At 48.3% G+C, this 12,394-nt stretch overlaps 1 protein-coding gene across 8 annotated transcripts in view; it reads right to left on the bottom strand.

Annotated features, from left to right (window-relative positions):
• Positions 1–12,394, bottom strand: part of paplna (papilin a, proteoglycan-like sulfated glycoprotein) — a 610,770-nt gene that overhangs the window by 151,304 nt on the left and 447,072 nt on the right. For all 8 annotated transcript variants that reach the window (XM_059951694.1, XM_059951720.1, XM_059951737.1 and 5 more), the window contains one exon: positions 357–633. In XM_059951694.1, coding sequence (XP_059807677.1) covers positions 357–633 — 277 coding nt within the window. The remainder of the gene's footprint in view (positions 1–356; positions 634–12,394) is intronic.

Here is a 12,394-nt window from a genome sequence, read left to right as displayed (position 1 = left end):
AACATTTTCCTTTCCCAATCTTCACCCTCTGAGGCAAATATTTCAATCAGCTGGTCACATTTTAAAGAGGCAACTTTTTCACACATAGGGTGGAATGAGCTGCCAGAGGAAGTGGTACAAGTGGGTACAACCACAATGAATAGGAAAGGTTTAGAGGGATAAAGGTCAAACACAGTGAAATGGAGCTAGTTCAAGTATGCAACTTGGTTAGTGTGGACAGGTTGGTAGGATTCTGATTTTGAAGCTCTATGAACTAATCACTTTGAGTTTAAATTTATAAAACTTTCTATCTTTTATGTATGAAGGATACTTTCAAATTAAAAGACAGATTGTGGGCAGTGGCCTGCTTTCCTTACCTGCTTTTGTAGCAAGGGATGAGAGGGCAGCCTGCCCCACCTGGGCCCCTGGCTGCAGCATAACCATCTGGGCAACACCCGTAAGTTTGTGTGTTACAGTCCAACACCCTTGACAGTGGTTCCTGCCGTGACTCAGTCCTCAATGGGTTGTTGAACGGGGAATCTGATTCAGAAACGTAATATTGAAACCACGAGAGCTCCGACTCCTGTGGAGCAGACGAGGCTGGGAGCAGATTTGTCTCAGCTTGAACAGGCAGAAACTCTGGGAACAACCGAGCTGAAAGAAAGAAGAAATGTTGGAAAATGTTCCTTTTTGGTTGGATGAATTTGCAAAGGCTTGCGCTTTTTATAGTAACTTTTACAACCCAGGAGACCACAAGATGCTCTTGAGCTTATTTTGAAGGAATCATCAAGGTTGCTATGACCCACTTCACTTCTTGTACACATTTCAATGTCTATCACTTACAACGGCAGGATGACAAAGATCAAACTGTGAACTTCATATCTTAGTCAAGATTCAGGATTGTGTGCAGCAGTGTAAAGGAGAACAAAATGATCATTACATGATGCGGCATAAAGGACATGCAACAAAAAAATAACTAAAAATATAAAAGCAATCTCATCAAACACAATGTCCAGGTAACTGTTATACAGAGACTGTGCAATGCTAAGTGCTGTGTACGTAGTGGTGGTGAATGGGTTAATGGTGGAGTTGTTGATCAGCCTGACAGAAGTGTAGAAGTGGTTGAGTTGTCTGGAAGATCTAATTAACACCATCCAGGTTTCACAAGCATCAAGTGGATATAACAATCCAGCACCTCTTTAGTTTGGTTTGCAGGCTGATACCTTTCCAACATCAGTTTACTTCTCAGTGTTCCAAAATCAGAGCTGTATTTTAACATTCACTTGTTGACTTTGTCCTCAATGTTTACTGATCAGACAGTGCTGTCAAAGCTACATGACAGGGAGGATGTGATGTCCTGTAGAGCAGGCAAAGGAAACTTATCAGGGATCTTGTCTGCAATGAAGCATTTCAATTTATTTTGCTTTCCTTGGACTGGAAGACTCTGAAGGGACATGCCTGAGGTTTACAAAATTTTCAGAGGCATAGATAGGCTGGAATTGCAACTGCTCCCTCATGCAGAGGTGTCCACTGTACAAGACCAGACAATATGGGTTGAGGGCAAAAATAATTGGACTCCCAAGTCCCTTTGCAGCTCAGATTTTTGGATTTTCTCCCTGTTTAGAAAATAGTCTGCACATTAATTTCTATGAACAAAGTACATGACCATGCATTTTGCAACATTGTATTCATTTGCCCATTCTCCCAATCTGACTATGTCCTCTACCTGTTTCCTCAACACTACCTGCCCCTCCACCAATCTTCATATCATCTACAAACTTGGCAACAAAGCCATCAATTCCATCATCTAAATCATTGATATACAGCATAATAAGAAGTGGTCCCAACACTGACCCCTGCAGAACACCACTAGTCACTGACAGCCAACCAGAAAAAGATACTATTATTCCCACTCTCTGCCTCCTGCCGATCAGCCATGCCAGAAACTTTCCTGTAATATCATGGGGCCCTTAACTTGGCAAGCAAACTCATGTGGCACCTAGTCAAAGGTCTTGAAAGTCCAAATATACAAAATCCACTGCAACCCCTTTATCTTTCCTACTTGTAATCTCATCAAAGAATTCCAACAGGTTCATCAGACAGGATTTTCCCTTAAGGAAACCATGCTGACTTTGTTCTATCTTGTCCTCTGTCACCAAGTACTCCATCACCTCATCCTAAACAATTGACTCCAACATCTTCCCAAACAATGAGGTCAGGCTAACTGGTCTATACAGGTGTCCCCCACTTTTCCAATGTTCGCTTTACGTCAACTCACTGTTATGAAAGACCTACATTACTACCTGTTTTCATTAACCAAAGAGGATTTTCGCTTTTATGAAAAAAAAGACACCCACTTTGTACATGTGTTTACCCTGAGAAAGACTACAATGACCACGAAGCCTTGTGTGGGCAGTTGTTTGCGCATGCGTGTACGTGCCGATTTTTTTTCTCCAAATCGATTTTGGCTCGCTGTCTTCCCAATTTTGATAAATGAAACTACACCATACATACAATATTTCTACTTTATATAGGCTGTATATTTATCATATCATTCCTGCTTTTACTATATGTTAGTGTTATTTTAGGTTTTATGTGTTATTTGGTATGATTTGGTAGGTTATTTTTTGGGTCTGCGAACGCTTGAAAAATTTTCCCATATAAATTCATGGTAATTGCTTCTTCGCTTTACAACATTTTGGCTTACAAACGGTTTCTTAGGAACGCTCTACTTTCAGGTTGCGGGGGAAACCTGTAATTTCATTTCTATTGCCTTCGTCCTTTCTTAAAGAGTGCAGTGACATTTGCTATTTTCCATTCTTCTAGCACTTTCAGCATTCAATTGGTTTCAGTGAGGTCACCCTTCATTCTTCTGAATTCTGGTGAATACTGCCCCAGAGCCATCAGACGCTCTTCATAAGACAAGCTGTTCAATCATTTGCAAGGTTCCCAGAATCTGGTGCCCTAAAGTCCTCCCTCTTGCAGCACATCTCCAGTTGTGTGGCACTCACCCTGTACGCCATTCCCACTCATGTTTAACATGGCACAGGTGAGCCTCAGTGTCTTCTGGCTCGTGGCTGATGAAACAAGGATGCAACTAAATACCTTGTTAATCACTCTTTTTCTAGCAAATGATCATCACAAGTAATACTTGGAGGCAATTCAATGTGCCAGAACTGAGGCAAGGTGGCAGGCCAGTTGCCGAGAGCAGGGAGGAGTGTGAAAGGTCAGGCGCAGGCTGAATCAAGGCTGCGGGGTCCAGGCCCCAGAGCGTATCAATGAGACTGAACACAATGTGGACGGAGATTTTATGGTAAACCATGTACACCTGTCTGGACACACCCCTCTGCTGACTGCTCCTGTGGCTCCTCCCACAGACCCCTGTATAAAGGTGATTGCGTCACTGCTCCTTCCACAGTCCAGGGCAGTCATCCGGCATGGACGTGCTCCATTTTACTGCTAATAAAAGCCTTGCAGTATTTACTCTACTTCCAGTCTTTTGGAGTTATTGATAGTGCATCAATTTCATTAGCAGTAATTTTAAGGCATTTTGAGGCCCGACAAATTGGACATCGACCCGCCAACACCTGAGGCTGGCAACGCTTTCGAACTCTGGCCAGCCTGCTTCGAATCATACCTGGGAGTGACCGAGTCCACCGCGAAGCGCAGAGTTCTCCTCTCCAGGGTCAGTCCACGGGTCTACTCGATGATTAGAGACCAGCTGAGTTACGACAGCGCGATGAGTGCCCTCAGAAGACAATACCTGCGGCCAGTAAATACCGTCTATGCAAGACATTGCTTAGTGACACGGCGGCAGCGGGCCGGAGAGTCAAGTGCTGAGTTTGTCCGGGCCCTACAGACACTTGTGCGGGACTGTGATTGCCGGGGGCTGATGGCCGAACAGCATGCGGAGCTCCTGGTACGAGACATCTTCGTCACAGGGACCAGGTCAGTGTACGTGTACCAGCGGTTGCTGAAGCACGCCGATCTTACCTTACATTCAGCAATTGAGCTGGCCGACACGCTGGAGGCCGCTCTGCACAACTCTGATGTTCTCCAGGCACGTGATCTCCCGACAGCCTCGTGGACGTTGCAGACCCCGCAACCCACCAGCAAATTGACCACAGCTGCTGCCAGTCGCAAGTCCACGAAGTGTTACATCTGCGGACTCAAGAAACACCCCCGGAAACACTGCCCGACCCGAGAAGCTACCTGCTCCAGCTGCGAAAAGAAGGGCCACTTCGCCAAGGCCTGTAAGTCCAAACCACAAGCAGGATCGAGCAGCGCTGCATGCGAGGCATGGGGGTCACCATCTTGCCTGCCCGCCGCCGTGTGCGAGGCATCAGGCGGCCATCTTGGTTGGCGCTACCTTGCTCCGCCTACGACCCACAGGTGCTTACCGGGCACCCCACCACGCTGGACCAAGACAGTGATTCAACTCTGGCCTCCGTGACCCTTGACAAAAGTGCTCCCCACCAGCTCACAAGGTCAATGATGGACATCCTGGTAGAGGGGTGCAGGACAAGCTGCCTGTTTGACATGGGCAGCACTGAGAGCTTTATCCACCCAGACACGGTGCAATGTTGCAGACTCGTGACATGGCTGGTAAGCCAGAGGGTCACCATGGCTTCTGGGTCACATATAACAGACATCTGGGGGGGTTGTGCAGCGACACTAGTGGTGCAGGGCACAGAATATCAAGACTTTACATTACTGGTCATGCCTCAACTGTGTGCCCCTGTGCTATTGGAGCTCGACTTCCAGAGCCACCTGAAAAGTGTGACAATGGAGTATGACGGGCCCCTCCCACCAATCACTGTCAGAAATCCTCAGTTTTGTAGGAATACATCACATACCCCGCTACAGACCACACACACACACACACACCACCCCCCCCAACCCACACATCCCACCCAACACCATGTCAACAGCTGCACTACGAAACACCACTTGCTGCCTCTCCACCCTCAAGATCCCTCCCCCACCGCTGTTCGCCAACCTGACCCCCGACCGTAAACCTGTGGGAACTAAAAGCAGGAGGTACAGCATGGGGGACAGGGCCTTCATTAAGTCGGAGGTGCCGTGGCAGCTCAGGGAAGGGATCATTGAGCCAAGCACAAGTCCTTGGAGGGCCCAGGTGATGGATGTTCGGAACGGGCAGAAAAAAAGGATGGTCGTGGACTATAGCCAGACCATCAATAGGTTCACGCAGCTTGACGCATACCCCCTACATGAATGCTAAACATGAACGCGACTGAACTGGTCGGTCAGCAGGGTGAACTTTTTGCAGGCAAGATAGTGCTTCCAGTGCCTAATAGCTTCCACTATGGCCTGGGCTTCCTTCTTCATCGCGGAGTGCCGAATTTCAGGGCCTGATATGGTCAATCAGATAGCTCAGTACAAGGTGCACTCAACCATAAACCTAAAATCTGCTTACCATCAGCTCCCCATCCGCCCGGAGGACTGCCCCTACACCACCTTCGAGGCAGACGGCAGGCTTTATCACTTCCTGCGTGTCCCCTTCGGTGTCACAAATGGTGTCTCTGTCTTCCAGAGGGAAGTGGACCAGCTGGTGGACCAGTGCCAACTGAAGGCCACATTCCCATATTTGGATAACATCACCATTTGTGGTCACGACCAGCAGGATCACAACAACAACCTTCAAAAAATTTTTCCAAGCGGCCAAAGCTTTTAACCTTACCTATAACAGGGACAAGTGTGTATTCGGAACCACCCAACTTGCTATCCTTGGGTGTGTCATGGAGAACGGAGTCATTGGCCCTGATCCCGACCTATTGGAACTCCCTCGTCCCAACACCCCCAGAGCCCTCAAACGGTGCCTGGGCTTCTTTTCCTATTACGCCCAATGAATCTTTCATTACGCAGACAAGGCCCGCCCCCTGGTCAAGTCCACTGCATTTCTACTCTCAGCTGAGGCCTGCACGGCCTTCAGCCGCATTAAAGGGGACATTGTGAAAGCAGCGATGCATGCGGTGGACGAGACCATTCCCTTCCAAGTAGAGAGTGATGCCTCCGACTTCACGCTGTCTGCTACCCTCAATCAGGCAGGAAGGCCGGTAGCATTCTTCACCTGTACCCTTCAAAGGCCCTGAAATTCGGCACTCTGCGGTGGAGAAAGAAGCCCAGGCCATAGTGGAAGCAATTAGGCACTGGAAGCACTATCTCGTCAGCAAAAAGTTCACCCTGCTGACCGACCAGCGCTCAGTCACGTTCATATTTAGCAACCAACAGCGGGGCAAAATCAAAAATGATAAAATTTTGAGGTGGAGAATCGAACTCTCCACCTACAACTATGACATCCTGTACTGGCCTGGAAGGCTCAATGAGCCCCCTGATGCCCTATCCCGGAGAGCGTGTGCCAGCGCGCAGCTCGACCAGCTATACACCCTCCATGCAGATCTTTGCCACCCGGGAGTCACCTGATTTTACCATTTCGTGAAAGCCCGGAACCAGCCTTACTCCCTTGAGGACATCAGGACGATGACCATGGACTGCCAAGTCTGCACCGAGTGCAAACTACCGACCTGAGAAGGCACAACTTATAACTGAGCGATTGAGTGTCAACTTTAAGGGCCCCCTTCCCTCCACTGACCGCAATGTGTACTTTCTTAACATAATTGACGAGTACTCATGGTTCCCCTTTGCCATTTCCTGCCCCGATACCACAGCCACGTCCGTCATAAAGGTCCTGCGCAAGCTCTTCACTCTGTTTGGATATCCCTGCTATATCCATAGTGACAGAGGGTCCTCATTTATGAGTGACGAGCTGCGCCAATACCTGCTGGCTAGGGGTATTGCAACTAGTAGGACCACGAGCTATAATGCCTGGGGGAATGGACAGATGGAGAGGGAGAATGCCACAGCATGGAAGGCCACACTCTTAGCCCTTAGGTCAAAGGGACTGCTGGTCTCTTGCTGGCAGGAGGTCCTCCCCAAGGCACTCCACTCCATCCGCTCCCTGTTATGCACGTCCACCAATGCCACCCCTCATGAGCGACTCTTTTCTTTTCCCAGGAAGTCGACCACCGGGACCACCCTACTGGCTTGGCTGATGTCCCCAAGGCTAGTGCTGCTCTGGAAACATGCGAGGAGCAATAAATACTCCCCGATGGTCGAGAGGGTTCACCTACTTCATGTGAACCCCCAGTATGCCTACATGGTCTTACCTGATGGGCGGGAGGACACGGTCTCCATCCGTGATCTGGTACCTGCAGGAGCACCAGACCCCTACCCCAAACACTCCACTGTGACTATGAACCTGGTACCTACCGATATATATACCCACGAGACACCATACACTCCAAGCCCTACACAGACACCTCACAACACTCCCATACCGGGGGCCACGCACACGCATGAGGGATTACTGATGCCTAATGGGCTGACACCTCAAGTCGGGCCGGAGCCAGCACAACCACCGTCACCGGTGCTACGTAGATCGCAGCGACGGACTTGACCACCCGATAGACTTGACCTGTAAATATACTTGTCTAAAATATTGTCAGTTACTTCACCCCGTGGGACCCTGGGACCGAGATTTACAGGCCAAGTTGAAGCTGTGGGGTCCAGAGCATATCAAGGAGACTGAACACGATGTGAACAGAGACTTACAGGCCAAGTTGAAGTGGCGAAGTCCGACATATCCATATGGCACAAGCCGTTGTTTGGATAGAGATTTAAGTGCTGGGACAGATTGAAAAGGTTGGTGTGTTGAGGTAGGGGCCGGTTCAGATTGCTGCTTGAAACAGCAGAACCTGTGTCCAAATGGAGAGTTAAGTGCCAATCCGGATTGAAAAGGTTGGTGTGTCAGGACCCGAGGTGAGGTAGGGGCCAGTTTGGATGGCTGCTTCACAATCTTAAATTGGCTCTGCGGTGAACTACAGGACTCTCTTGATCTGGTATTGGGAAATGAACCTGGTCAGATGTGAGATTCTCAGTGGGAGAGCATTTTGGAGAGAGTGATCATAATTCTATCTCCTTTACAGTAGCACTGGAGAGAGATAGGAACAGACAAGTCAGAAAAGCATTTCATTGGAGTAAGGGGAATTATGAGGCTATCAGACAGGAACAAGAAGGCAGCCGGAGAGCACCTAAGGATTTCCAGCAGGAAGACATTTTTAGTTCTCGGGGGAAGAGAGAGGCCAGACTGCGCAGGCGCGTGACGTCTGCCAGTTGAACGTGAACAGTTTAAAAAGAAGGCAGCCATATCCAGCGGGCAGCGTTGGGAGTGGGCAGTGGAGTGAGAGGCAGCAGAGTGAAAGGGCTTTTGCTCAACGGGCTTAGGCGGTAACGGGACGAGGCAAGGCAGTTGTTGATTGCAAAAGGAAGTAGTATGTGTGTGAGGCTGGTTTTCTGTGATCGGTGTCAGATGTGGGAGGTCCTGGAGTCTCCCGGCATCCCGGATGGCCACATCTGCACCTGGTGCATCGAGGTGCAACTCCTAAGGGACCGTGTTAGAGAACTGGTGCTGCAGCTCGATGACCTTCGTCTGGTCAGAGAGAGTGAGGAGGTGATAGAGAGGAGTTACAGGTGGTCACTCAGGGACCACGGGGGACAGAGAAATGTGTCACAGTCTGGAGAGCAAAGGGGAAGAGTCAGGTACTAGGGGGTACCCCTGTGGTTGGATCCCTTGACAATAAGTACTCCTGTTTGAGTACTGTTGGGGCCTACCTGGGGGAAACAACAGTGGCCGTGCCTCTGGCACAGAGTCTGGCCCTGTGGCTCAGAAGGGTAGGGAAAGGAAGAGGAAGGCAGTAGTGATAGGGGACTCTATAGTTAGGGGGTCAGACAGGTGATTCTGTGGACGCAGGAAAGAAACCTGGATTGTAGTTTGGCTCCCAGGTGCCAGGGTCCGGGATGTTTCTGATTGCGTCCAAGATATCCTGCGGAAGGAGGGAGAACAGCCAGAGGTCATGCTACATATTGGGACCAATGACATAGGTAGGAAAAGGGAAGAGGTCCTGAAAGAAGACTACAGGGAGTTAGGAAGGAAGTTGAAAAGCAGGACCTCAAAGGTAGTAATCTTGGGATTACTGCCTGTGCCACGCGACAGTGAGAATAGGAATAGAATGAGGTGGAGGATAAATGCACGGCTGAGGGAATGGAGCAGGGGGCAGGGATTCAGATTTCTGGATCATTGGGACCTCCTTTGGGGCAGGTGTGACCTGTACAAAAAGGATGGGTTGCACTTGAATCCCGGGGGACCGATATTCTGGTGGGCAGGTTTGATAGAGCTGTTGGGGAGGGCTTAAACTAGTTTGGCGGGGGGGGGGGTGGGAAGCAGACTGTGAGTGCAGGGATTAAGGTAGAAGGACAAGGGCATGATGCTAAGAGCTCTGAGTTGATGAGGAAGGTCAGGCAGGGGACAGAACATAATTGTAGCCAGGTAAGGGGTTAAAATGTGTCTATTTCAATGCTAGAAGTTTTAGGAACAAAGAGGATGAACTTAGAACATGGATTAGTACATGGAACTACGATGTTGTGGCCATTACTGAAACTTGGTTGGAGGTAGGGCAGGATTGGATGATGCAGGTCCCGGGATTCAGGTGTTTTAAAAAGAATAGGATGGGAGGTAGAAAAGCGCTGGGAGTGGCATTGCTGGTCAGGGATAGTATCACGGCTATAGAAAGGGAGGACGCTGCAGAAGGAGTGTCCATGGAGTCAGTCTGGGTGGAAGTCAGAAATAGGAAGGGATCAATCACTGTGCTGGCAGTAGTCTATAGGCCCCCAAATAGCCCTCGGGACACCGAGGAGCAGATAAGTAGACAGATTTCAGAATGGTGCACAAAATACAGGGTAGTAGTTATGGGTAATCTCAACTTCCCTCATATTGACTGGCACCTCCTGAGTGCAAGGGGGATAGATGGGGCTGAGTTCGTCAGGTGTGTTCAAGAAGGATTCCTGACACAGTATGTGGACCAGTCAATGAGAGGAAAGGCTATACTGGATCTAGTTCCGGGTAACGACTCTGGTCAGGTGACAGACCTCTTGGTGGGGGAGCATTTTGGTGAGAGTGACCACAACTCCCTTATCTTCAGCATAGCTATGGAAAGGGATAAAATCAGACAAAATGGTAAAGTGCTTAACTGGGGAAGGGTTAACTTCGAAGGGATGAGGCAGGAACTAGCAAGAGTAAATTGGAAACAGATGTTCAAAGGGGGAAAGCACAGAAGTAATGTGGGAGAAGTTTAGGGACCACTTGAGCTGGGTTCACGATAGGTTTGTCCCACTGAGGCAAGGAAAAAATGGTAGGAAAAGGGAACCGTGGCTGACGAAACACATCAGGCAACTCGTCAAGAGGGAAAAGGAAGCATATGTTAGATATAAGAAGCAGGAAGTCGGAGGGGCTCATGAGAAATATAGGGTAGCCAGGAAGGAGCTAAAGAAAGGACTTAGGAGAGCTCGAAGGGGGCATGAGAAAGCCTTGGCACGTAGGATTAAGGAGAACCCCAAGGCGTTCTATGCACATGTGAAGAACAGGAGGATGACGAGAACGAAGGATAAAGAGGGCAACGTGTGCCTGGAGGCGGAGGAGGTTGGGGAGGTTCTAAATGAATACTTTGCTTCAGTATTCACAAGTGAAAAAGATCTTGATCAGGGTGAGGTTGAAATAGAGCAGGCCAATGTGGAGATTATGGAAGAAGAAGTGTTGGATCTTCTTAAGAACATCAAGATTGATAAATCCCCATGGCCGGATATGATACACCCCAGGTTGTTGTGAGAACTGAGAGAAGAGATCGCTGGAGCATTAGTTATGATCTTTGAATCCTCTTTGGCTAAAGGGGAAGTGCCGGAGGACTGGAGAATGGCAAATGTAGTTTCCTTGTTTAAAAAAGATAATAGGGAGAAACCTGGGAACTATAGACCAGTGAGTCTTACGTCAGTGGTCTGCAAACTTCTGGGAAGGATTCTTAAGGATAGGATCTACAAGCATTTGGAGAAGTACAGACGACTCATGGATAGTCAACATAGCTTTGTGAAGGGAAGATTGTGCCTCACGAGCCTGATTGAGTTTTTTGAAGAGGTAACAAAAGAAATTGATGAGAGTAGGGCAGTGGATATGGTCTACATGGACTTTAGCAAGGCATTTGACAAGGTCCCTCATGAGACACTCATCCAGAAAGTCATGAGGCATGGGATAAGTGGAACCTGGCTGTTTGGATAAAAAACTGGCTTAAAGGAAGAAAGCAAAGGGTAATTGTGGAAGGAAGGTATTCTGCCTGGAGGTCGGTGACTAGAGGAGTGCTGTAGGGATCTGTCCTGGGACCCCTGCTATTTGTGATATTTATAAATGACCTGGATGTAGAGGTGGAAGGATGGATGAGTAAGTTTGCGGATGATACGAAGATTGGAGGAGTTGGGGATGGAGCTGCAGATTGTTGAAGGTTACAAGAGGATATAGACAGGCTGCAGAGTTGGGCAGAAAAATGGCAGATGGAGTTCAATCCATACAGGTGTGAGGTGATGCATTTTGGAAGGACTGAGTACAGGATTAATAGTCAGTTACTTAAGAGTGTGGATGAACAAAGGGACCTTGGGGTTCAAATCCATACATCCCTCAAAGTCGCTGCACAGGTTGATAGGGTAGTTAAGAAGGCCTATGGGATGCTAGGCTTCATTAACAGGGGGATTGAGTTCAAGAGTAGAGAGGTCATGTTGCAACTCTACAAATCTCTGGTGAGACCACACAGAGTATTGTGTTCAATTCTAGTCACCTCATTATAGTAAGGATGTGGAAGCTATGGAGAGGGTGCAGAGGAGATTTACCAGGATGTTGCCTGGTTTGGAGAACAAGTCATATGAAGCAAGGTTAGCAGAGCTGGGACTTTTCTCTTTGGAGCATAGAAAAATGAGAGGAGACTTGATAGAGGTCTACAAGATTATGAGAGGCATAAATAGGGTGGATAGTCAGTACCTGTTTCCTAGGGCACCAATAGCAAACACCAGAGGGCATATGTACAAAATTAAAGGAAGGAAGTTCAGGGGAGACATCAGGGGTAAGTTTTTTACACAAAGGGTTGTGAGTGCCTGGAATGACTTGCCAGGGATGGTGGTGGAGGCTAAAACATTAGGGGTATTTAAGAGCCTCTTGAACAGGCACATGGATGAAAGAAAAATAGAGGGTTATGGGGTAGTGTGGGTTTAGTAATTTTTTGGGGGGATTATATGGGTCGGCACAACATGGAGGGCTGAAGGGCCTGTACTGTGCTGTAATGTTCTATGGTTCTATGGTTCCATGGTTTAAATTGAAAGCTAATATTGGAAACAGATGTTCTCAGGAAGTTATGGTAGGGTACAGGAACCGTGGTGTACAAAGACTGTAGTAAATCTAGACAAGAAGAAAAGAAAAGCTTAGAAAAGGTATTCAGAGAGCTAGGTAATGTTAGAGATCTAG

The sequence above is a fragment of the Hypanus sabinus genome, chromosome 2 (genome assembly GCF_030144855.1).
Source record: "Hypanus sabinus isolate sHypSab1 chromosome 2, sHypSab1.hap1, whole genome shotgun sequence".
Classification (NCBI taxonomy): domain Eukaryota; kingdom Metazoa; phylum Chordata; class Chondrichthyes; order Myliobatiformes; family Dasyatidae; genus Hypanus; species Hypanus sabinus.
This window is presented reverse-complemented; position numbering and strand designations above follow the sequence as displayed.